This window comes from Microcaecilia unicolor, chromosome 8, assembly GCF_901765095.1.
Source record: "Microcaecilia unicolor chromosome 8, aMicUni1.1, whole genome shotgun sequence".
NCBI lineage: Eukaryota > Metazoa > Chordata > Amphibia > Gymnophiona > Siphonopidae > Microcaecilia > Microcaecilia unicolor.
The window spans coordinates 170638435-170665249 of record NC_044038.1 but is presented as its reverse complement, the minus strand read 5'-3'; the positions used below and the strand labels follow the sequence as shown (position 1 = coordinate 170665249).

General features: G+C 44.9%; 1 protein-coding gene across 8 annotated transcripts in view; it reads left to right on the top strand.

The window, feature by feature from the left end:
- TCF7 (transcription factor 7) overlaps positions 1–26815 on the top strand; it is a 154863-nt gene that overhangs the window by 78526 nt on the left and 49522 nt on the right. For all 8 annotated transcript variants that reach the window (XM_030211849.1, XM_030211848.1, XM_030211847.1 and 5 more), the window contains exons 4-5: positions 13405–13537; positions 22319–22409. In XM_030211849.1, the coding sequence (XP_030067709.1) occupies positions 13405–13537; positions 22319–22409 (224 nt within the window). The remainder of the gene's footprint in view (positions 1–13404; positions 13538–22318; positions 22410–26815) is intronic.

Genomic DNA, 26815 nt, shown 5'->3' with positions numbered 1-26815 from the left:
GGGAGTGAGCCTGGGGGGGGGGGGCAATGCATTACTCCAGGAAAAAAAAATTAAATGATCCCAGGTTCCAATCTAATTCATGTTTAAAGTGGGATAAAATGCCATAAATAAGTAAATAAATATAAACTTTTAATGCTGAGCACCTGATTCTCAAAGTGGAGATATTCCAAACACTATAATTAAAATAAAATGATTTTTTTCTACCTTTGTTGTCTGGTGACTTTGTTTTTCTGATCATGCTGGCCCAGTATCCGATTCTGCTGCTATCTGTCCTCTTAACTCCGTTTCCAGGGCTTCCTTTCCATTTATTTCTTTACTTTCCGCCTTTCTTCTTCATTTCTTGCCCTACATCCGTAAGTAAAAGCTGGGTCCTCCGCAGACTTGACTGTCCAGTGGATCCAGCTTCTGCCTATTTTCTTCATCCATATGCAGTTTTTCTCCTCTCTTCCTTTTCCCTAATCTCATCTCCTTCCTCACTCTTCCCTCCCCTCCATCTATGTCCAGCATTTCTTCTCTCTCCTTTCCCTCTCCTCCATCCATGCCATGCAACCCTCCTCTCCCCTGCCCTCCCCTCCATCCACCCATGTCCAGCAACCCTCCTCTCCCCCCTGCCCTCCCCTCCATCCACCCACCTATGTCCAGCAACCCTCCTCTCCCCCTGCTCTCCCCTCCATCCACCCACCCATGTCCAGCAACCCTCCTCTCTCCCCCTGCCCTCCCCTCCATCCACCCATGTCCAGCAACCCTCCTCTCTCCCCCTGCCCTCCCCTCCATCCACCCATGTCCAGCAACCCTCCTCTCCCCTACCCTCCATTCACCCATGTCCAGCAACCCACCTCTCCCCCCTGCCCTCCCCTCCATCCACCCATGTCCAGCAACCCTCTTCTCCCCCCTGCCCTCCCCTCCATCCACCCATGTTAACCATCTCCTTCCAGCATCCCCACCCCAGCAGCCCATGTCAACTATCTAGCCCCTCCCCTACTCTACTACTACTACTATTTAACATTTCTAAAGCACTACCAGGGTTACACAGCGCTGTACTATCTAACAAAGAAGGACAGTCCCTGCTCAAAGGAGCTTACAATCTAAAGGACAAAAAAGTGCAGTCAATCAAGTTGGGGGCAGTCTAGATTTCCTGGATAGAGGTACAATGGTTAGATGCCGAAAGCGACATTGAAGAGGTGGGCCTTGAGCAAGGATTTGAAGATGGGCAGGGAGGGGGCTTGGCGCCGCGACTCAAGGAAAAATACAATATTTAAAGGCAGGGCGGCGGCAGGAAGGAAATGAGGGCTATCGGGGAGCTGAGGGCAGACAGGAGATGATGGACGACCTGCGGAGCGGGGGAGCCTGCAGCTCGTGGGGTGGGGGGAAGAGAGGCAAGCCGGCTCGCACTCGGTAAACAACCGGCTCGCAAGATGCCAATAAATTTAACAACCGACTCTTGCGAGCCGGCTCCAGCACATCACTGCCTTATACTCCTTCTCGCTCATTGCGTTCATCTACAGCCTCCCGACTTTCACTCCTCTCAGTCTTTTGCTCTCATCTCGAGTCCACTCGTCATTCAGCCTTTTTCTATAAAGTTCTATCTGTATGGAATGCTCTCCCCCTTTTTACGTTCTGAGACTCCTTTCCTCAGTTTTGGTCACTGCTTAAGGCGCATTTCTTTAAGATGGCCTTCCCAAATTTTTCCCCTTAGAGTCCTCATGACAGTGGAGTCGTGCTTGGAACCTTTTTTTTTTTTGTAGATTTCAACCTCTTTACATTTGATGGAGTTTCTTAATTTGTACACAACTCTGATTCACCTGAAGGGTGGTATATTAAGTCAAAATAAACTAAACTAAGCTTAACCCCCCCCCCCCCCACACACACACACACACACACACACACACCCTCTCCCTTAGCTGGTCATCTGTCAATATTCAGTGGTACTTAAGTGGATAGTTAAAAACTTTTCCCACTCTTATATTTGAACAAAAAGCATAGAAAAGGACCCACAGAACTAAAATAATTAAACGAAGTCTCAATGGTTCAGAGAAAGTCATAGACTTTTAAAACAATCCTTATTGGACTACTATCAGTGGCTTCTACTGCAATATGAAGAAACAACAGTGTAAAAACGCCAAAGAGCGAAAAACACTGTTTCAAAAATCACATTCAGTAAAAGTTTTGAAATTTAAATGTCATCAAACTGTGCATTCTCTCAAATGTTATCATAAGGAAAAATTGAATATATATGTATTGCCAAAAAACAGAGCTGAAAAAACATTCTCAAAAGTGCACAATAAGAAAAAATCAAAACTTAGCTTCAGTAGCAATAGAAGATACACATCCAAAGCACGAAACCACACAGCCTCGACAAGAGTTTAAAGGCATTCCTTGTTTCGAATCCTGCTTCAGGAGGGAGAATGTTGCCACCACTAACTATTTCCAAAATGGCACCGCAAATTTGAAGGAATGCTGACATTCTCCTCAGCCAATCAGAGGCCTCTGGGGAGGGTCGGGGCGGAGCCAGCACTTAATCAGTTAGCGATGATATTCAGTCCACTAACTGGTTAAGGGGTCCTTTTACTAAGCCACACTAAAAAGTGGCTGGCGGTAGTTTTAGCGTGTGGATTTCCAACACGCTCTGGCCACTTTTTACCACGGCCGTAAAAACCTTTGGCCCCCTTTTACTAAGGTACACTCACATTTTTAGCGTGTGCTAAAATCGTGGACACGCTAAACATTAGAGACACCCATAGGAATGCATTGGCATCTCTAACGTTTAGCACGCCCACAATTTTAGCCCGCGCTAAAAGCATCAGCGCGCCTTAGTAAAAGGGGGCCTCTATTTTCAATGGAGCCAGTAAATGGCCGTGGGCTAATAAAAATTCCAACACCAGATAAACTGCTACTATGCTAGATAATCTAATTACACCAATAGCAGAGATTTTGTTGCAAATGAGGGAAAAGTCTCAACTGCTACGGCTATTTTCACACATAGGTGTTCATTGTATAGCTCGTAGAAAAAGTCATCACTGACTCAAAAAGCCTCAATTTTTTGTATTTTCTTTTTTTGTTTTAATTTTAATTACAACATATAAGCGTCTTTTTAAGACTTAAAAAACTGTTAAACGTATCAACAAAAGCATGGAATTAATTCACTTATCTTGCCCAATATTGCCGAATTTTTTTTCTCAATGCTGTGCCAATTTTATTCTTGATGAGGCGCAGTGTTCTAGGTGTGAGCAGGTTCCCTGATGAAGACATTCGAAACGGGACCGTAGGAACCAGTGCATTACCCAGCTTAAATTGGATCTAGCGCCTCATCAAGAATAAAATTGGCACGCTACTTGTGTGAGAAACGGCACGCTCTGAACACAGTACTACCGCTAGACACCTGGGCACACCCGACTGTAGTGCTGTTTTCCTGCATGCTAGCTATGCGGTAGCCCTACCACCCTTTAGTAAAAGGACCCCTAAATACATAAAGTTAAGATAGCCTGTTTCAACTGAGCTAGAGGCCCAAAGGTGGCACTGCCAGGCCAGAATCAAATCATAGTAGTTAGTGCAGCGGGCTTTGATCCTGGTGAACTGGGTTCGATTCCCACTACAGCTCCCTTGTGACTGGGCAAGTCACTTATCCCTCAGTTGTCCCGCATACAAAATACGTACCTGTATATAATATGTAAACTACTTTGATTGTGACTACAGAAAGGCAGTATATCAAGACCCATCCCCTTTCCCTTAGCTAACCTCATGCTTATGTCTGGGATTTCCCTGTGCCCTCATGATTAATTTAAGCATGGATTCTTTGCACAGTGTCCTATGGTGCACATTTTTGAGTGCCAGCAAGTGGGATTGCTACCTTTTTGTAAATTCGCTTCCATTAATTTATCCACTCCTACCCTAGCTGAGATAATATTTAACCATCTGTCTGACCTCGTGCAACTTTCTTTAAATCAATCATTTTACTTTCTAACTCTTCCTACTTTCTTACCTATCTATTACCCCTCGCTATCAATTATAATGTTCTATTACATATTGTGTTCACATTGTAAGTAGTGTATTGTGCCATACTTTGTGTTGTTATTTGAATATTTTTACTGTTATAATTGTCTATTGCTCATGTTTGATCTCTTCTTACTGTACACCGCCTTGAGTGAATTCCTTCAAAAAGGCGGTAAATAAATCCTAATAAATAAATAAATTAGTGCGCAACATATTACAGTTTCTTCCCACTTTTCTGTTTTACCTTGCATAGTCCCCAGGAGAACAGAAAACACAAGTGTAACCCATTAGCCGGTGGGTGAGGCATTATATCCACTCCCTGGGGATTACTTTCGGAAAAAGCCAAGCCCTGGTAGGCAGGGAAGCAATAGCCCCAAGGCCCTCACTGCCTGATAGCAATGAAAGCAACCATCCCCAACAAAACCAGTCCAGTGAGTGGCATATCGCTAAGGATTGTCCCAAATTTGCGTATTAGGATCATTTGTCCCTGAATTTCAGCAGGAACCCTCGTATGCTCAAACCCACCAGATCTCTGCTCTGCACATGTACAAGGAACACTCATTCCATCTCGGACAGTTTAACCTAGTCTACATTGGGTCTAATTTTCAAAGCACTTAGACTTACAAAGTTCCATAGGCTACTATGGAACTTTGTAAGTCTAAGTGCTTTAAAAATACGCCTCATAACTTCACTATTATTTTCACAGATTAGGAGAGGGGTTCCTGAAATTTCCTTACTCTAAAGACAGAGGAGCATTATCCTGGACACCTGGTTTTCGCCCTCTCCACTCAACCGAAACTGCGCTTACTAAAGTCTCCAATGACCTATTACTGGCTAAATCCAGAGGTCAATATTCCATCCTCATTCTTCTTGATCTTTCCGCTGCTTTTGACACTGTCGATCACAGCATACTTCTCGATACCCTGTCCTCACTTGGATTCCAGGGCTCTATCCTTTCCTGGTTCTCTTCCTACCTCTCCCTCCGCACCTTTAGTGTTCACTCTGGTGGATCCTCTTCTACTTCTATCCCTCTGCCTGTCGGTGTACCTCAGGGTTCTGTTCTTGGTCCCCTCCTCTTTTCTATCTACACTTCTTCCCTTGGTTCATTAATCTCATCCCATGGCTTTTCCTACCATCTCTATGCTGATGACTCCCAAATCTACCTTTCTACCCCTGATATCTCACCTTGCATCCAAACCAAAGTTTCAGCGTGCTTGTCTGACATTGCTGTCTGGATGTCTCAACGCCACCTGAAATTAAATATAACCAAAACCGAGCTTCTCATTTTCCCCCCCAAACCCACCTCCCCGCTCCCCCCGTTTTCTATTTCTGTTGATGGCTCTCTCATTCTCCCTGTCTCCTCAGCTCGAAACCTTGGGGTCATCTTTGACTCTTCTCTCTCCTTCTCTGCTCATATCCAGCAGATCGCCAAGACCTGTCGTTTCTTTCTTTACAACATCCATAAAATCCATCTCTTTCTTTCCGAGCACTCTGCCAAAACCCTTATCCACACCCTTGTCACCTCTCGTTTAGACTACTGCAATCTGCTTCTTGCTGGCCTCCCACTTAGTCACCTCTCCCCTCTCCAGTCGGTTCAAAACTCTGCTGCCCATCTCGTCTTCTGCCAGGGTCGCTTTACTCATACTACCCCTCTCCTCAAGACCCTTCACTGGCTCCCTATCCGTTTTCGCATCCTGTTCAAACTTCTTCTACTAACCTATAAATGTACTCACTCTGCTGCTCCCCAGTATCTCTCCACACTCGTCCTTCCCTACACCCCTTCCTGTGCACTCCGCTCCATGGATAAATCCTTCTTATCTGTTCCCTTCTCCACTACTGCCAACTCCAGACTTCGCGCCTTCTGTCTCGCTGCACCCTATGCCTGGAATAAACTTCCTGAGCCCCTACGTCTTGCCCCATCCTTGGCCACCTTTAAATCTAGACTGAAAGCCCACCTCTTTAACATTGCTTTTGACTCGTAACCACTTGTAACCACTCGCCTCCACCTACCCTCCTCTCTTCATTCCCGTTCACATTAATTGATTTGATTTGCTTACTTTATTTATTTTTTGTCTATTAGATTGTAAGCTCTTTGAGCAGGGACTGTCTTTCTTCTATGTTTGTGCAGCGCTGCGTACGCCTTGTAGCGCTATAGAAATGCTAAATAGTAGTAGTAGAAAAGGGGAGATGCTGGATAGAAGAGGAGTACAGAAGAGAAGGGGAGTGCCAGACACCCCGGGGGGGAGGGGGAGACATGAAGGGAAGGAGAGATGCTGGATGTTGGGGTTAGGGCTTGAACAACTCCTGGTGGGGAGGGGCATATGGCTAAAGGTTCATCTGTGGAGTTGGAGACCCTCTGGGCTAGCCCTGGTTATATATTCATTCCTATACCTAACTGCACAAAAGCAACCCAATATTAAAGCAGATGATGCATGCATTGGTTGACAATGAAGGTCAGGCATCTACGCAGCTAACTGTATTGTATACCTGCTATCACTTCCACATGGAGATTTTTTTTTTTTAATTTTGGATTCTGTACATCAGTTTTGGTGCCCATGGAACATCTTTTCATATGTACAGCAAAACTTGCATTAATAATGAAAGTGTGCAAATATTTTTAGACAACTGGAAATCCACCTTGAATGCAATGGGTCAAGTTACGTGCATAACTCCTTTTCTTTTGATCACCTACATCTCAACCAGACCTTTGAAAAGTTACTTCATCAACCCTGCAGACATGAATTTTGTTGGCAGATGACGAGTAAAGAACCGTCATCATTGTAAGAGCCCCAGCACCAAGTTTCCTTATGGCAGGCAGGCAGGAGTTTATTGCCTACAGAGTTAAAAACTTATTGTGGTCAAAATTTGTTTCCTGTTTGGCTAAAAGGTTGGTAAGATGTAGAGACCACATGAGTCAAGTGTCTAATGCCACCCGCTCTTGGCAATGTATCCATCAGGCTTTGATGTAAGTCATCAGCATGCAGAGTGGAAAATCGAACGGAAACTTGGTGAAGTTTCAAGTCATCCTGCTTTCATTCATTCCAGTATTTTATGATACTTGACACTCAGTTTGCTGTCCTGTTAAGGCCTGATTCATTTGTAGGTCTGTAGCTTTGATGCAGCCATTGTCATTTTCTGATTTAATACAGTCATACCTATGGGCCTAGTTCTGAAGGGTAGAGAGTTGTTGTGATACTTTTTTTGGTTTTTTTTGTCTGCACGGCGTTAACCTCAGAGCTGTATATTAACAGCAGAACATAGGTTGCTGGCATGTAGTCTTAACTGCCTCCAAATTAGTTATACAGTGCCAGGAAATAACAGCTCCACTCCAAAAATTCCCTTCTGCAGCTAGAAGTCACAGCAAGTTTCACAGCTGCCAAAAATGTGCACCTAAAAATCTCAACTCTTGGCACAGAAGGGCAAAGGGAAAGGATCCAGCATTATTAATCCTAAGAGTTTTGGCAGGATTCACATAGAGACTGCTGTAAACATGGCACATGATGGATATGTCTTCCCAGACAAAACAGTTACACATGACCCAGGTTCTTCAAGCTTTGCAAGACACCTCCTGGGTTCTCAGTGCACAGAAAAACTGCACCTCCTCCCTACTTGTGGTTGAAATTATCTATCTAATAACTGTGCACACCTGACCCGTACCTCCTTAATTTATTACAAGAAACTTTGCAGTGAAGAGCAGTTTTTATGTGGCTGCAAACCTACATCCTTGTAATGTCATGTAATGCAATATGGCTTTTGTATCCCACTAACTCCTACAAAAAGTGGTTCAAAACGGGTAACAAAGAAGTAACGAAAAAGAAGAAAAGAAAAAAATTTTACCCATAAAGATCTTTAAAAATTTTCAAGTTTTTACTAAAAGAATAATAAGAACCCAAAAAGTGTAATGACAATGGAAGAGATGACAAAAACTGAGGAGTTTGATAAATGAAAGAAGCCTCAAGATAATGCAAGATAACTCCTAAAAAAGAAGACAGAAACGAGTGAAGTGGGTCCCTCATTCTAACAAAACTGTAGGAAATTTTAAAAAGTCAAGAATATAAGTGGGAACAAATCCATCAAACATTTCGAATATTATACAGGACAATTTAAACAGAACACGAGCTTGAAATGGAAGCCAATGAAGAGAAGCAAGATCTGAGGAGGAACTATCTGATCTTTTAAGTTTCAATATCAATCTGTAATTTGGAGTGAAGTTTAGTAGTAATAGATAAATATAAGATATTACAGTAGTCAAAATGAGATAATGCAGTAGCCTCCACCAAAGTAGCAAAGTGGTGAGCATAAAAGAAATGACGGATATGACATAACTGACGAAACTTAAAAACTTGTGAAATATGTTTTACTTGAGGTTCAAAAGAAAGAGTGGTGTCGAAGATGATACCAAGAACCTTTGACATTCTGTCGACCTTTAAAGAAAGATTTTCAGAAATAGAGTCAGGAACAGAATCAATACTTCTATCCAACCAGAGAAGGCTCTCCCAAAGGGCAAGTGGTTAGCTAATGGCTCCCCATTCCTTCTCCTCTATCCCCGATACAAAAATAATATTTCCACAGGCCCCTAGCAGGACAGATGTCATGGAGGAGGGGGAGAGAATGACAAAAAGAGAGAAGAAGGGGACAGAAGTTTCAGCATGCCAAAACTCAATGGGCCCGATATTCAGCCAGCCAGGGGACGGACTGACCATTGGAAATAGGGCAGTACCCGAGGGCCCACAGCAGTAGAGGGAGCCCAGTCTCCCCTAGCTTCCATCTAATTTATTCACTTTTGACAAGTAGTTAGGGACCTATGACCCTTATGGCCCGAGGGCCCAGGTCACTATCATTCCGCCCCTGCAGCCAGCAGTGATCAGTGTTGCGCTGACTGCTGCCAGTGTTAAACCTGGATATTCAATGCCAGGTCATTGTCTGGGCGCCGGCATTGGTTTTCCGGGTTTGCAGAGTCGACTAACGAATAGCTGGTTAAGGAGCCCTTTTTACTAAGCTGTGTAGGCGCCTATGCATGTCCAACGCATTTCAAATTGGAAGTACCACCTGGCTACCGCGTGCCCCAGGTGGTAATTCCATTTTTAACGCATGCCTAAAACACACAGTAGAAAATATTTTCTATTTTCCATCGTGTGGTGCTTACCCAGCGGTAATTGGCAGTTTATGTTTGCTGGCCGCTTACTACCCGGTTAGCACATGAGACCTTACCGCTAAGTCAATGGGTGCCATTAAGGTCAGGCCGAAAATGGACGCGTGCTGGTTTTAATTTTGCCGCACGTCCATTTTCAGCCACAAAAAATGACTTTTTTTCCAGGCGCGCTGAAAAATGGACCTGTGCGCATCCAAAACACGCACTTACATCGGTGCAGACCACTTTTAGGTGCACCTTAATAAAAGGGCCCCTAAATGCGATATCCAACACTTAAGCAGCTATAAGTTACCGCATAAAGATAGGACCGACTTTTATGTGGTCCTGTTTATGCAATAACCCTGGCTGAATATCGGCATGTAACAGCCCAAGTGCCGACTCAACCCCTGAAATACCACCCCAATAGCTAGTTTTTGTTCAGTACTAACCGGTTATTTTCAGCAGCACTAACTGGTTAAGGGGTCCTTTTACTAAGCTGTGGTAAAAGGGGGCCTGCGCTAGCATCAGCGCGTGTTTTTGACGTCTGCTGAGACCCGCTTTTACCGTAGCGAGTATAAGGCTGTCCATTTTTGGGGGGAAAAGAAATGGCTGTACAGTAAATGAACCTCGTACCCCACGGCCATTTTGGTGGGACCCTTACTGCCACCCATTGAGATGGCGGTAAGGTCTCCCATGCTAACCCGGTTGTAACCGGACAGCGATTACCTCCGGTTAAGTTTCGGTGCTACAAAAATAGGACAGATTTTTCTAGCACCAGAAATGCCGTGGGCTAGGTGTGGAAACTACCGCCAAGCTCCCGTGGTAGTTCCGGATTGGCGCGCGTCAGGGGCGTATCTGTAATGGGGCCATGGGGCCCGTAGATTTGGCCCTGGACCCCCCTACCGACGGCCTTCACAACCCCCCCTTTCGCCGCCTACCTTTGCTGGCGGGGACCCCAATCCCCGCCAGCCGAAGCCGTCATCCTTCATTCGTTTGTTTTCTTCTTTCTGAGTCTGACTCGTCTCTGACGTCCTGCACGTACACAAGGTGCAGAACGTGTGCAGGACGTCAGAGTGAGACTCAGAAAGAAGAAAACAAACGAACGAAGGATGACGGCTTCGGCTGGCAGGGGTTGGGGTCCCCCGCCAGCACAGGTAAGCGACAGCGGGCGGGGGGTCGAGAGGGTCGTTGGGCGGGCGGGCGACAGTTGTTGGAGGTGGTTCTGGTTCTGGAGGGGGTGGTGGCAATGGCGGCAGGGGGGGGGCTAAAATGTGCCCCCTCACCTCAGCTCTGGACCCCCCTACCGGCGAAGTCCAGATACGCCCCTAGCGCACGTAAGCCCGCGGTGGGCTTACCGCTACTTAGTGAAAGGGCCCCTAAGTGAACTCTGGGGGAAATCTGAGAGGATGGTTCTCATCAGGGTAAGTACCAAGCTGTGAATGACTTATGGAGGTTGCGACTTGTGTGACAATTTCCTGGCAGACTCAATGAGGTGCTTGACCACTGCTTTCCCCAGCTTGTAGTATTAGATCAGAGTATTACTGTTTGTGAAAAAAAAAGTAGCTAAAATTGTTTCCCACATACTGTTATTTCTAAACTTTTTCAGAAGGCAGAAATTAGTGTGCAAGATAAACATCAGTTTACAATAGTGTTGTAGCATTATCTTGTCATCCTTCAAGTCTTCCTTCACAGTCCTGTAGCATTTAACAAGTTTGGGAAAGCAGAGAACTGTTTAGTTAGACTGACACATATTCTCACTATTTGTAATGCCAACAAGGTTGATTAAAAGAGAGGGTGGCATCACAGATCCATCAAAGGGAACCCCCACCGTTCCTCAGAGGGTAAGAGGAGGCTGCATGTAGCCAAAAGTACACTCATCCTTGGAGATAAGAGGGGAAGACAGTGTCAATTGGGTTAATACACTTTCAAGTTATACAGATAGGGATCAGCTCCAAAGCACATCTGGACTTTGGAAGACAGGCAAGTGCAACTTGGAAAGCCAGGCTGTGAATTTCAGCCCAAGCATGGCTGTGCCTGGGTCTCTTCATGATTGAAAATGCCCACTATAGCTTATTTTCATCTGAAGGGTTACCATATTTTCTCACCCAAAAAGGAGAACACATGCCCCCCTACCACACGCCCCACCCCTTTCACACCCCACCCCCTTTCGCACCCTTGCTCCGCCCCCTGTCACATTTCCCCCTCCCCCCTGTCACACACCCCATCACCCCCCCCCTCCCTGTCACCCCCCTCCCTTTACCTTACTACTGCCCTGGTGGTCTAGTGACCTCTTTGGGGCAGGAAAGAACCCCCTCTTTCCTGCCTGGAGCGCTGCCCTGCATGCATCCTTCCTTTTGCTGATCTCGGTGCCGATTCAAAATGGCCGCCGAGAGTTGAAGTCTTGCAAGGTCAATTCAACTCTCGGCGACCATTTTGAATCGGCGCCGAGATCAGCAAAAGGAAGGATGCATGCAGGGCAGCGCTCCGGGCAGGAAAGAGAGGGCTCTTTCCTGCCCCGAAGGTGGAAGAGGTCACTAGACCACCAGGGCAGTAGTAAGTAAAGGGAGGGGAGGGGAGGCTAGCAATCTGCCCGTTTGTCCGGATTTCTGGACAAACGGGCAGATTGGCAAAACCCGCCCGGTTGCCCGGACATGTGCTCAAAAAGAGGACATGTCCAGGTAAATCCGGACATATGGTAACCCTACATCTGAATAACCAGAGGCATAGCCAGACCTTGAATTTTTTTTGGGGGGGGGGAGCCCAAAGTAGAGGGGCACATTTTGCTCCACCTTCCCACCACTCTCAGCCCCCGTCACAACCCCACATACCTGGTCTGGCAGGGGTCCCCAAGCCCCGCCAGCAAAATCCTTTCTGTAGTGATATTTGACACCGTGCTGCCTGTCCCGCTTTTCCACCCCGATGCACATGCTCGCTTTTAGTGAAATTGAGTATGTGCAAAGCTCGCATGTGCTCAGTTTCACAAAAACTGAGCATGCACATGGGGGAGGGGAAAGCAGGAGAGGCAGCATGGTGCCAAATATCACTGTGGAAAAGCTTTGGCTGGTGGGGATTGGTAGCCCCCTCCAGCCAAACCAGCAGAGCTTAGGAACCTGGGGGGCCCAGGCCCCTAAGGACCCTCTGGCTATACTACTGTGAATAACAATGCATGAAAGTTTTGTAAAACCATGCGCTTGGAAATGTGACTTCCGATTTCAATGAGGATCACAAGTTCAAGTAACAATAGTATGTTTCTATCTTTCCAATTTTAATTTCTGCTATTTTACGTTTGTATTATTTAATGTTATTGTTTTGTGGCTGGCGGTATATTAAGCACTGTAATAGGGGTCCTTTTACTAAGCTGCGGTAAAGAGCGGCTTTAGTTCGCTCTTATGCAGGCTTTCCCATGTGCTACGGCCATTTTACTGCCATAAAAATGCCTTTTTTTCTATTATTTTCATTTCTGGCCATGTGCTAAGTTGCCATTAGTGAGCAGTCATTTTTGAAAATCACTGCGGCAGCACATACTGTCACCTATTTTGTATGCACACGATAATGTACATTTGGTGCATGAACACCCCCTCTGGAAAAATACGAAAAAATATTTAGCGCACGATTAGTGCATGCACATGGCCAAACTAACGCAGAATGCTTTAGTGCATCCTGCGTTAGGTGCTTTTTGCTGCATTAGGCGCATGTTAGCACTTAATGCATCTTAGTAAAAGGGCCCCTTACCTGACTGCAACCCAGTGCCTAGTAACTGCACAGCAAAACTGTCTTCGTTTGGCTCATTTTAGCATTACAGATCCAGGGGCTGTGAGATCAGAAATAGCAGGACAAAACTCCCTCAGCACACCTCTGAGGACAAGTTGGCAAAGCGCCTGCCTGTATGTTTTCCATAGATCTTTTTTTATTTATTTTATTTATTAGGATATATTTAGCCACCTTTTTGCAGAAATCCACCCAAAGTGGTGTACAGAAATGTAATCTATATGGGCTTAATCTTACCTATTTGTCCATAAAATATAACTCTATGTCCAGTCCCGGACTTATCCCATTGCATGCAGAAGGTGTAGTCGTACTTTCCTTTAAGGAACTCAAAAGAGTTACATTTGGAGTAAATCCAGGACTGGCTCAGCTGATCTCCCTGGACATGGAACGATGTAGGCGCCTTACCCATAGCCAAGCCTTGGCAAGTTGGCTGTGCAAAGAATGTGCTTCCATGTGCTTTTGTTTGTTACTGATCCTAGAGTGTGAAGCTGGTTCTTATCACTTGTGTCTTTCAGTCTAACAAAGTGCCTGTAGTTCAGCCGTCCCACGCAATCCATCCACTTACGCCACTCATTCCGTACAGTAATGAGCACTTCAGCCACGGGTCCCATTCGCCGCACGCTCCAGCGGACATCTCTCAGAAACAAGGTAATTAGGCTTCAGGTTTAATAAGGGCAAAAATGAAATAGATGCTTTTCATTGCACCTGTTTTACTGTGAGCTTCATCCATTGATTGTCTGATTGATGGAACAAAATAGAATGGAAAACGATCTGCATTTTCTGAATGTTTGTCTTACTTTTGTTCATCTATAATCAGTCAGTCATTAATAAAGTTCTAGGAAAAGTTCTTTGGAGTCTTAGACTCCATTAGGAAATGAGTTTAGTGCATCTTAACACGGGACTTTCCCTTGCACTAAGTTAGAGGCCAGTCAAATTTCAGTTTCAACACTGAAACTGGCCTGAAATTTGGATTTGAGTTTTGGCCGAAAATGACAACTTGTTGCGCCTGCCTATACCAGCTCCAATCCCAAGAAGACTGCTGAGACCTTCAGTGGCAGTCTTACGAGAATGCTGCTGAAGCTCACAGTGGCCATTTTGACAGCAGAGATGATCAGGGTGAGAACGACTATGAATTGCTCTTACCCCAATTAGGCCACGAGACCACCAGATGCCTGAGGTAGGCATGGTGGGGGGTGGAGCTGACTGATGGGTGGGTCCGGGAGGGGGGAAGGGAGCAGCAGGGGGCATAAGGGAAAATTGCATGGTGCAGCTATTACAACCCTTATCACCTTACTGGTCAGACTGGATGGGTCATTGTGGTCTTTATCTGTCATCATCTACTATGTTTTCTTGGTGATTTGAGTGTTTATAGGGTTGTAGAAAAGGGCTTTCCATGTATAATAATGTCACAAATTCACCAGCCTTAAAATGGTTGAAAATTGGTGATCACAGGATAGATACTCAAAAGGATTAACCAGGTAGGAAGGCTTCCATCCTGTTTAATCCCACTGAGCAGCCCCAGAATATGTGCTTTGTCTGCCATGTGTGTGCTGGGGGCAGAGTCAGGGTGGAGCTAGTCACCAGCAATTCTCAGTCCACTAACTGGGTAAGTGCCCAGATGAAGTTAGGACAGGAAAACGTCTGTCCTAACTTTATCCAGTGAGGTATCAGGTAACTTGTCTGATTCCAGTGGCCACCTATGATTCAAATATTCAATGCCAGGGGCAGGTAAAGGCCCAGCACTAACTACTGAGTCAGATTCAGCCTACAGCCAATGGCACGTTTAAATTCACTGACCACTATGGCCTCATTATCAGGGTGAAAATGTATATGTTGATGACTGACTCATGTTCCATTCTTTCAGTTGGTGTGTTACCAGCTCATTGTGAAATATGCCATGACAAATGTCATGTTATACCCACATTTGTCTACTTTATAACAGAATGACTGATGCAGTGGCGCTCCTAGCTTACATCACCTCCCGGCGCATTGCCACCCCCCCCCCCCCCCCCCGAAGTGTATCACCCCACCACCTTTCCTCCTAGCAAGGGGGTGAGCGGAGCGGGGGCAGGGGACCGGCAAAGCCAACAGCGCGCTTCTGCTCTGCACACCCCCTTTGCTGCCTGCACCCTTGGCGGACTACCCCCACCGCCCAGCACTTGTTACGCTACTGGACTGATGCCATCAAATGTCCAAATCCCCTCGACCTAGGCGTGATGCTAAGTTATGCCTCCAAAACATGTAAATACCTGAGGTGCAGTTAGGAGAGGGGAAATCATCAAAGACCCTCTTGTGTTTCAAGTTTCTTGGATATTGCAAGAATATCCAAGATTCAGACCCCTGAGCCTTACATAACTTACTTAGCTTTAGAAAGATATTTCAACAGTGTCTAGAGTCATCCTGACAATGGAAAGTTATCTTTCCTTTGATTCATACCAAAAGTAACGTGAAGTAGTCATTCTTTGACAATAAATGCTTCAACAGGAAATCGCTTGACTCGATCAAACCTCTATCTCTATATGATAAGCAGTTTACTGGCCTATTAGATATTCTCCAGGGCTGGTTGTGGTTTCCTAACCCTAACCATTTGACCACTGGGACTTTTGTTGATTTTGGGCTTTCAAATGCTGGATGTTTTTTACGTTCACTAAAATAGCCTGTGAGCTCCTAGCAGATGGTAAAAGATGCATCACAAAAGCTGTTGGCCAACTTTTCATGGCTTCCTGCTTGAGTAAAGGGTCAATCTTCACTGTTCATGAAATCCAACACAATACAGTGTGAAAGGAAGGTACTGTGAGATAGTACAATGACTAGTGTGTGGTCTGTATTAGCAATTTATAGCAATCATATTTTGAGTATTTTCAATTTATGCATTTAATACAATGGGGCTGATATTCACTGGGAGATAATCAGGTAGGACAGTCTGCTATCTGGTTCTCTCCCGCTGAGCGGATGATCCCTGGATTTTCTTTATTTTTTTTATTTGGATTTCCAACATCTTACATTTCAACAAGAAATGTAAAGGTAATCCTACAAAGGATGTTCAGCCTACATTATGGAGAAGAGAGAGAACGAGAACTACAGAGACAATTACAACGAAGGGAAAAGAAAGAAAATACATTACGCTCAACTATTGACAACACAAAGACAGTACAACCGCACCAACTCCCCCCTCCCACCTCCACCTTCCAAGCAGTAGGAGAATCCTCACCTTTTGTGAATGATCCCCAGATTTTCAGCATAGTGCTGTTGAAAACCCAGGGAGACCACCACAGCACTATACAGTGAGTGCCAGGGCAATCCTGGCACTGCCAGGAGTTACACAGGCACCGCTGATTGCAGCAGCACCTGGATAACCGTCTGGTTTTAACTTAGGACAGTAGAAGGACAGACCTAAGTTAACCATGCACGGGTGTTATCGGTGGCATCCGGGGAGACCTCCGTCTGCCCAGATATTCAATGCCAGTGCCCATATAGGTGCCACATCGCATTCCTGGCACAGTTCAGCCATTGATGCCTAGAATTTAACAAAACTCCTGCTGACTATTACCCCCAGTGTGTTTTGCACTAGGAGGGACCTTAATTATACAATGCAGAGAAAAAGTTTGTGAACCCCAAAGGCTCTTAAAATATATCCTCTTGAGGTTTTTTTTGTTTTTTGTTTTTTTTTTTAATAATGCAGATTTGCATTGGAATTCTTTATTGTATTCCCTTTAACATGTTATCCTGTAAATCCTGGGGCTGCCCAGTATCTTTTAGACTGTACACTGCTTTGAACTCTTTCTTAGGGAACTTTTGGGATATAAGTATAAATTGTAATTATAATTATTACAAGTTCTAACCCTCATTAATTGAAGATAGGTTTTTTTTTCTTATGCAATTAAAGGAGTATAAATTAAACAGTTCTGTGATTCTTCAGACACAATAATGTACAACTAGGAATAATAAGATTAATTCAGTCGGTGTGTGAAATAGTAAGTGAACCCTAATTTCCACAGCACAGTTCATTGTCTAATTAGAATCAGGTGCTTAAATAATTGGGTAATAAGTAACCCAAAATGCAGAGTAAATCTGTATTGCTGAGACTGGGCAAAAGTCTAAAAGGTTTTGAGTTTGGTCTTCACCATAAAAACTAGTACGATTGTGCCGTGATCAAAAAGAATATCGAAGACCTGCTAACAAGAGTAGGTGATGCTCACAGTTGCAAGACCATTTCTCAACATTTTGGGCTCCATCCATGCACTCAGGTTGATATTCTACAAATTGAAAAAATCCTTCTTGGGAAAATCCACTGCTTTTTTTCAAGGATAAGCAGCATAAAATCTGTTTTACTCTTTTGGTAGATTGCCAGATATTTGTGACCTGGATTGACCACTGTTGGAAACAGGATACTGGGCTTGATGGACCTTTGGTCTGTCCCAGTATGGCAAGGCTTATGTTCATTTGTTCTAAGCCCCATTAGCAGGACCCTCAGTATTGATGGTTTCTCCTAATTTGGTTATAAATTCCACTTTGTTTTGGAAGAATGGGTTTACTAGATTATAGCTAGTCTGGTCAATACTATCCCTGGAAGCTATATTACCAAACATTCAGAGCTGTGCAAAAGTTTTGAGACTCACACAATCTAGTTCCCAGTGATTGATGGAGAATCATAGCAACCCCTCCCCCTTGCTTGCATGTTTGGGAAACATTACAAAAGGATTAGCCCTGCAGGCTAAGCTTGGGAAAAAAATTACCATGTCCTTTACCTACACCAAAGTGTCAATCAAGCACAAAATGTTCAACTTAAACTCCTCATTTAAATTGTGAATAAGTCTGATTTATTCTTAGCAGATTATGTTTGCAGATAAGGAAGCATCCTGGGTGGAATGTAAGTAAAACATTTCTGCCATCTAGAGTTTGCGTAATAACATTTTCTCACCACAGTACTCAGCGAAAGAAAAGCACAAATTATTAAAAGAGGACATATAACAAACTAGTTGTAATGTTAACAGAGAAAACCTAGCCAAATATAGGGAACAAAAGCATGAACTCATATTTAAATAGCATAAAAACTCCCTTGGTTGCTTCCCAAGTGGTTTCCCCCTTTGACTCACCCCTTAGGCTAGCCACCAACAGTGAGCCACCTACTGGTGACTGCAAGATCTTTCAAAAATACCGCTGGCATCAGGGGGAAAACTACCAAAATCTTGCAGCAATTAATTGGTAGTTGAAGGAGCTTTTCCCTAGAGGCAGGGCTGATCTTTCAAAAAGTGAAAGTGGTTAGAATCTGTGCAATAAAAGAAGCCCAAAAATAGGGACAGCCATATAACTCACCTATTTACTCCCTTCTCTGAAAAACAGTTCAGTCAGTTGTCTTGAGGTGAAAGAGAGAGAGAGAGAGATGGAAATAGGCCATAAGCTGCTACAAAACCTTCATCTCTCTGTACAGCCAGGGGAAGAAGCAACAGCAGAAGAGGGGCTGGATTTAGTAATAGATTGACAGTTCTCTGCTCTGCTCCAGGCTCACCCCTTCCCCTCCTCTTCTATGCAGGCTGTCTGGAAGGGAGGGGCTGTAACAGAACACCCCCTGCTGCTCTGGAGTCTGAAAAGAAGTGGTTAGTTTGGACTGTTCCCCCAGAAATGAAGCTCTGTACTTAAGTTATTAGCATGTGTATCCCACATACCAGAAGGGACAAGTTCAAACCATGTCAGTGTAGAGTCTTGTACAAAGTGCCAACCCAGCTTGTTGGCTTGTATGCATGACTTTTTTGTAAAGACCTGACCCCACCCCCACCCCTGATAATTCAAAAGCGTTTAACCAACCAAGATCAGCACCTGGCCAGTTAAATGACCCATAACCAGCTCTCATGGTTAGTAGCTAGCAGCTAGCTTGTTATATCACACGATATAACTGGCTACCAGCTGATTTTCAGCATGAGTTTGGCTGCATGAATACCTGAAATTTCTTTGGGAAGGGAAAGGGAAATGGGACTTGATATACCGCCTTTCTGTGGTTTTTGCAACTACATTCAAAGCGGTCTACATAGTATATTCAGGTACTTATTTGTATCAGGGGCAATGAAGGGTTAAGTGACTTGCCCAAAGTCACAAGGAGCTGCAGTGGGAACCAAACTCAGTTCCCCAGGATCAAAGTCCACTATACTAACCACTAGGCTACTCCTCCACTAGCAACATTCCATGTAGAAGCCTGCCCTTGAAGATCAGCAATGCGGCCGCGCAGGCTTCTGTTGCTGTGCAGGACGTCAGACTCACAGAAACAGAAGCCTGCGCAGCCACGTTGCTGATCTGCAAGGGCAGACTTCAACATGGAATGTTGCTAGTGGAATAGCAACATTCCATGTAGAATCTCAAATAGTAGCAACAGAATCTCAATAGTAGCAACATTCCATGTAGAATCTCAAATAGGGAAAGGGAAATGGGACTTGATATACCGCCTTTCTGTGGTTTTTGCAACTACATTCAAAGCGGTTTACATAGTACATTCAGATACTTATTTGTACCAGGGGCAATGGAGGGTTAAGTGACTTGCCCAGAGTCACAAGGAGCTGCAGTTGGAATCGAACTCAGTTCCCCAAGATCAAAGTCTACTGCACTAACTACTAGGCTACTCCTCCACTTAACCAGCCAGCACTGAATATCGATTTGGCCAGTTAAGTTGGAACCAGTCAAAAATAAACCATATATTCAATGCCGGTCACTGAAAATGTCCCGGCATTGAATATCTGGGTTCAACGCTGACTGCAGGAGGCAGCCCAACTACCTCCCATGGTCTGAATATTGGCCCCCTGATTTTTTTCCTTGGCAAAACAACAAACAGAAACTCAGTTTTGTTGCCAAGTGATTGTCATTTGCACTCTGGATTGGAAATCTGAAATCAGACTCTAGTTTTTGGAAATTACACTATTTAAAATTATTAGAAAGCAATAGTACAGCAGAGTTTGGCTGGTTTGGGGCTACTGTATAAGGATATCTGCCTTGGTGTTTCCCAAGAAATGTGCCTTCAGACCTGACTAGATGCACCACAGAAAAAGTCATCACTTCCTGGTTCTCAAGCCCAGACCAGCACACAGCTCCTGAAGTGGCTCTTAAACGTGCAGGAGCTCCTTTCTGAGCATGTGAGCTCACATTTACCTCTTTCCTTCTTAAATTCAGCATGAGCCCCTGTATGGGGGTTTTAACGGCAGCATGTAGGGCGTGGATAGCAGGGTCCTGCTTTATGTCACACATACATTCCATTTACCCTCTACTCCTTCCTCTCAAATCCCCTCCTTTCAGATCTTCCAGCCTTCTGGTGGTCAGTGATATCCTAGGTTTTCTTGTGGCTATATAAGTCTTTTCCCATGTCCACTAAGGATGGCCAGCCAAAACTTTTTCATTTCACACCATTTCCCATGTTGTTTAGGGGAATGACACAAAATGAAAATTTTCAAGACCCTTTTCTTGCAGGTCCCTTCCCGCCCCTGTCCCCCTGTTGCAGGAATTACTACTAGTGTTAGCAGAATCTGTGGTACTTCAGGAGTCAAACAGCACACACCAGAATGAGAGAGAAATCTTCTTTATTTGCCAGCAAACAAAGTAGGACATCAGCTCTAGCTCTCTTCTCTTCTTCTCTTTCTCAGCTCTCTGTGTCTTGTGGCTTCTGTCTGTCCTCTTCAGCTCTCTTCTCTTCTTCTCAGCTCCTTCTTCTGACGTAAGCTGCTTCTGCTCCCAGTTATATACAGTTTTAAACCCCTCTAGCCCCCCTTACTTTCCAGATGGTAAAGAATAGATTGATTACCCTGTCTGAACCAATCATCTGTATACATTTATTCCAAAATATCAGTTACATAGGTTTAATATTTCCTGAACTGACCTATGACCTGGGGCCTCTCACATTAGACAATTGGGCACCTATCTCTTAGCATTTTATTATGATTAAATTCTCAGCTAACTTCATAACTTAGGTTCATTGAGGGGCTAAGGGGCCAGTCTTGCTTAATGGCATACAGTCCTACATTTTGCTATAATCCATCAAGGAAGTAAGTTGACTTTTTCTGACCTCTTTCACCTATTAGCTTCACACATTGAACTAGCTAGGACTGTGGATAATTCAAACCAGACGATGACCTTTTCAACTGCAATCTTACTTGAAAAGTAACACTGAATTAAAAGATATTCTACATAGAATTATTAATTACACAGAATAAAACATATTCTAAAATAAGCAGAAATCAAATTCCTTATAAGACATACTCTACATCTATCAAGAACTTCTTAAATCTAACTAGCATTAGACTAATCCTTTAAACTACAATATGCCTGGCTCATAATGGTATCCATATGTGGTAAACTAATACCTATGAACTAGCCTTAACCATCCATCACTCACAAGGGGTCAAAGAAAGTTTCTCTCTCTGACCTTTCTAACCTTTAGCCCAGCAAAAGTTAGACTTCTAAATAATCTAAACCATATGGCATTCCTCCACTTTACTTGCAGAACTGAACCAAACTTTTAAACACCAAATTAATAATTAATATGATTTCTTTTGCTGCCCAGGCTGCCTCACCCCCACCAAGAGCAGGCAAACCCTCTATCTTCCCTATAGCCCCCTCACTTCTCACATGCCCCCTGGGCCTACCTGAATCCTAGTAGTCTAATGGGGGTCCGTTGGGGCAGGAGCAATGCCCATTCTCTCCTTCCCATAGCCACAGCTGCATCCAATATGGTAGCTGCAACTTTTCACCATAGTCTCGTTACCCCTAGCGGTAGTGCAAGAGTATGGTGAAAGTTTGCAGCCACCATTTTGGATGCATCCACAGCCATGGGTAGGAACAGATGGTCTTTACTCCTGCCCCAATGAACCTAGACTACCAGGGATTCAGGTAGGCCTGGGAGGGGGAGTGGGGGCAGTGGGGGAGGGTCTTGGATAGCTAAGGAGGGGCTTTGGATTACAGGACAGCCTCCTCTCATTGCCAGACATGTCATTGGCAAGTGAAATCCTGCCTGTTGTCATTTTCCAACAACAGAAAATGGCAGAGGAAATGTTGACATTTCCTCTATCTGTATCAATGACTGCCCGTCCCTAATGTTCATACTATCTATTTCATGGAGTTTGGCATACCGCACAGCATTGTTGAAAATGTAGATGTGTCTTGGGCTTGAAAAAGGAAACACTGAATTATGTGATGTAGTGATATCATAAACAGTAGACATCAAGTAGCGTTCAAGATTTTGGTTGTAAGGCCCACAAGGAATCCGAAGTTTACTATTACGAAAGGTCATTGAATACATAAATACTAAATGTGGTCACTGGGATCCTGGTAACACTTGGATGCTTGCAATAAGCTGGATAGGCCACTTTAGGCCAGGGAGATCTCAGACACTGTACATAAATTTAGAGATGATTTTAAGTTTAAACCTTAACAAGAATTTTGTTTCTTACCTAGGTGTTCATCGACCTTCCCAAAGTCCTGATATGCCTGGCTTCTATTCCCTCCCTACAAATGGAGTCGGGCAAATAACACCTTCCATGGGATGGTAAGTGTTCAAGGCTTGTCTCCCATATATGTTCTTTATCTTACAAATGAGAGGATAGATTAGATCAGTGTGTTGGCGTACCTTCATAACAGTTATTCTGTACCACATAGATCTCAGTAAATTTGAGCTATGTGCTGCCCAAAATCCCACTTTATTCGCACAAGACTGAGAGAGCTCCTTGCAGTTCACTGTAAACTGTGTGGTACTGGAGGAAAACAAAATAGTTGTTCAAAAGATGACACCACAAACAAACCTCCAGACAGGGAGATTGAAAACTGGAAGGGAGGAAAGTCAGTTTGAAGGGGACTGGGTGGAGACAGGATGGTATCAGTTGAGTGGTCTGCTACTTTGTCCGTTGATGGTCTTTACTCTCACATTCAACTTTTTTGACAAACTGATCTCCGCTTGAAAAATAGCAAAGATCTCTGGAACAGATGTATTTTCAATGTTTGGCATCCTTTTCTTCTTGTTCAACCACAGTATGATCGTTCCCTGAATAAAGACTTATAGAAGAATGATCTTTAGGGCAACCAGTGCATTGGCTGATGCATTACATACATGGTGCTTAGCAGTTGGTTTCCTGAGCTTTTCCTGGTGCAACTGAACAGGTGTATTGAAAAGCCGGCAGAGAAAGTTTGCTTTCACAGGAAAAGGAAAACCAAGTATCCAAACATTTTGGACCACTTGCGGAATGGTAGAAAAGGATGCTGGGTATTGTTTCTTGCTCATTGTGACTTGAAGAGAGACACAGGTAGAAGATTAAGAGGCGTAGTTTTGCATTCTTGTTGAAGAGATGATGTTCTGAATCACAGAAGAACGAGACTAAGGATACATTAACAACAGTGATGCCTACTGATTGGTGGAAGTTCAACACCAAACAGTTTGGAATAGATAATGCATCTTGCCAGGGCATAATGAGAAAAAAAAAGAGAAAAGAGCTGTATCTGGGAAAGAGCATGAAGAAATCTTGTACCATATCACTCTACCACATTTCTCACCTGCGTAGGATTTGGAAAATTAGATTTTAGCCTAAAATAATCGGAATGCCTGTTAGCAGCCGAGGAAAACAGATTCTTGAGGCCTTTTACAAGTTTCAAGTTTATTTAGAGATTTCTATCCCGCTCATCAAGTAAACGTCTAAGCGACCTACATTCTAAATAAAATGCGAAGACTGAGGAGGAAAAAACATCAAAGTTAGGGAAAGAAAGAAATACAGTTTCAAAAGCAGGGGGAGTTACGTGGAGGGGCATAATCAAATGCGAATGCCTATCTCCATGGACGTTTATGTCCGAAAACGGGTACATGAAGAGGCGGGACAGACCGTATTTTCAAAAAAATGGACGTTTTTCAGCTGGGCGTTTGTTTTTTTTTAGCGATAATGGAAACTAAAAACGCCCAGCTCAAAAACGTCCTAATCCGAGCCATTTGGTCATGGGAGGGGCCACGATTCGTAGTACACTCGCCCCCCTGACATGCCAGGACACCAACTGGGCACCCTAGAGGTCAGTGCGGTGGACTTCAGACAACGCTCCCACATGCATAGCTCCCTTACCACGGGTGCTGAGCACCCAACCCCCTCCCCCAAAACCCACTACCCACAAATGTACAACACTACCATAGCTCTTAGGGGTGAAGGGGGCACCTACATGTAGGTACAGTGGATTTTGGAGGCCTCCCATTTACCACCACAAGTGTTACGGGTGGGGGGGATGGGCCTGGGTCCACCTGGCTGAAGTGCACTGCGGTACCCACTAAAAGTGCTCCAGGGACCTGCATACATGCAGGCCTCCAGGACTTGTTGCTGCTACATAACATTGGCACACCAGTTGACACCTGAAGACTAATCTCTCCGAAAACGTCCTTTACTGGAATAAGCACGCTTACTCACAGTTAACTGCAGATCAGAGGTTATGCCCCACTGGCAACAAGTCTCCCTGGTACTGAGATTAGCAGTAGGTCAGAGCTGGCAGAATGCTGTACAATGCCCTCTTTCAGCCACATTCAAGGGAAGAACTAAGTTGTGTAACGTGGCTAACATGTGAAAGGGATCTAAAACTGGCATACAAAAATGGCCACTACCTCATGGACTACCGGAAACAAAACAGGGCACACTCTGACCCAGTAAGCAGGGGGAAAAGCACCATGGGAGTAGAGCCTACCAACTACCAACATCGTGAGCATTTGCCACAAGCTAGTGAAATCACGGAGCCCAATACCCTACACCCACCACAATGCATTGCTGATGTGACTCTGCAGTGCGCATAACAGAAAAGGTGTCACACTCACCCGAGAGCCACATCAGAACCAGGGAAAGGCTGTCACAGGATAGAACACATTCTGCTGTCATAGAGGTGGGTACGGCATTTGAGGCTGGCATACAGGCTGGAAAAAAAGTTTTTAAAGTGGGGTTTTATTGGTGGGAGGGGGTTAGTGACCACTGGGGGAGTCCGGGGAGGTCATCCCCGATTCCCTCCAGTGGTCATCTGGTCAGTTGGGGCACTTTTTTAGGATTTGTTCGTGCAAAAAAAAGGGTCCAAAAAAAGTGACCCAAAATCGCAGTAAAAACGCCTTTTTTTTGATTATCAGCTAAAGACGCCCAACTCTCCTCGGCCCATAACCACGCCCCAGTTCCGCCTTCACCACGCCTCCGACACGCCCCCGTCAACTTTACCCGTTTCTGCAACGGATTGCAGTTGGAAACGCCCAAAATCGGCTTTCGATTATACCGATTTGGGCGCCCACAGGAGAAAGACGCCCATCTCCCGATTTGGGTCACAATATAGGCGTTTTTCTCTTTCAATTATAAGCAGGATAGTATCTTGTTTTGTTTGACAGTTCCTCCCTTTTGTCATCTCAGGGGATGACACAAAATGAAAATTTTCAAGAACCTCTTTCTTGCAGGTCCCTTCCCACCCCTGTCCCCCCACCAAGAGCAGACAAACCCTCCATCTTCCCTCACTACTCATAGACCCCCTGGGTCTACCTGAATCCCTAGTGGTCTAATGGGGGTCCGCTGGGGCAGGAGCAATGCTCATTCTCCTTCCCATAGCCACAGCTGCAAATTTTCACCCTAGTCACACAGTAGTAACGTCATTTACCAAAGTAAATGACAGCAGGTAAAGACCTGCCCAGAGCCTCACCTGCTACTCTATGCAGGATACACTCCTTCATGATGAAATACAAACAGGGCCATAATGTCCACCCACATATAGTCCACAATTGAAACCACTGCGGAATCTATAACAACCCACCTCGAAATAGCCTCAATCAGAATCCACCACAAAACCCTGCTCAAACACCTAAACTGCGTCCTATTCTACAGACCACCATTCAACTTGTAAACTCCCTCCTTTCACAGCCTGGCTGGGTCACCTTCCCCTCTGGGCTCAGCTCAGCACTCCACTCTCAGCCACACCCAGTGAACAGCTCCACAATCCAGTTGAGGAAAAGAATCCCTTTTATTTCAGTCCACATTCACAGTTCATGAACAAGTTTAGGTCCATTCCCCCCCCCCCCCCCTCCACAGTCTCAGCCTGGGAAAGCAGGCCCAGTACTCAGAGTGCTCTGCCCTCCTGTAAGCAATGGATAGGCTTCTCCTCTTTGTTCCTCAAAATAAACACTTTTAGTCCTCTGCAGTAACAGCTCAATGCTCCCCCCCCCCCCCCCCAGCCAGGAACCTCGGTCCTTGAAGTTCCCTGCAAGAGCAGTGCTCCTCCTTCTGCACAGCAACAACCCTGTGGCCTCCCTCACACTGCCCTTTTCTATATGTGAAAGTCACTTATCTGAACTCCTCCACCTCCATACATTCCTCTCCATCAGGTGTAACAGCAGGTAGATTTGTCTCACTTGCCTCCCAGTCCATGTCCTTCCTCTCCTCTCTCTCTTTTTCCTCCCTTCTCTTCAAGGACTCCAGAAAAGCCGCCCTCTCTTTCTCACAGGTGGCAGGAATTACGTATTGGTTCTTAAGCCAGGGGAACTGATTTCCCTGGTTCATGCGCCCCCTTCTGGTAACCACTGCCTCCCCATTCCCCTCACTGCTGCTGCTGATGCCAGCTCCTGAAAGGGGAATCCGACCCGGGGTTTGGGTTCCACCCCCTCTCTTACTGAATTCTGGGTATGGTAGTTCCAGTTCCATTGGCTTCAAGGGGAGTTCCCAGGGTCTCATCCTATTACAAACTGGAACGAAAGCCAGGCGGACTTCATGGACTTCGTTTCAAATATATGTGTATCTAACTCCAATACACTAGTATTAGGAGACATTAACCTTCACCTTGAAGACCCAAACTCTACCAACGCATGAGATTGCAAGGACTTCCTTCATCTATGTAACCTTACATGGCCAAACATGCAAACAACCCACGCGAAGGGTCACACACTTGACCTCATCTCATACAAACTGTCCACTG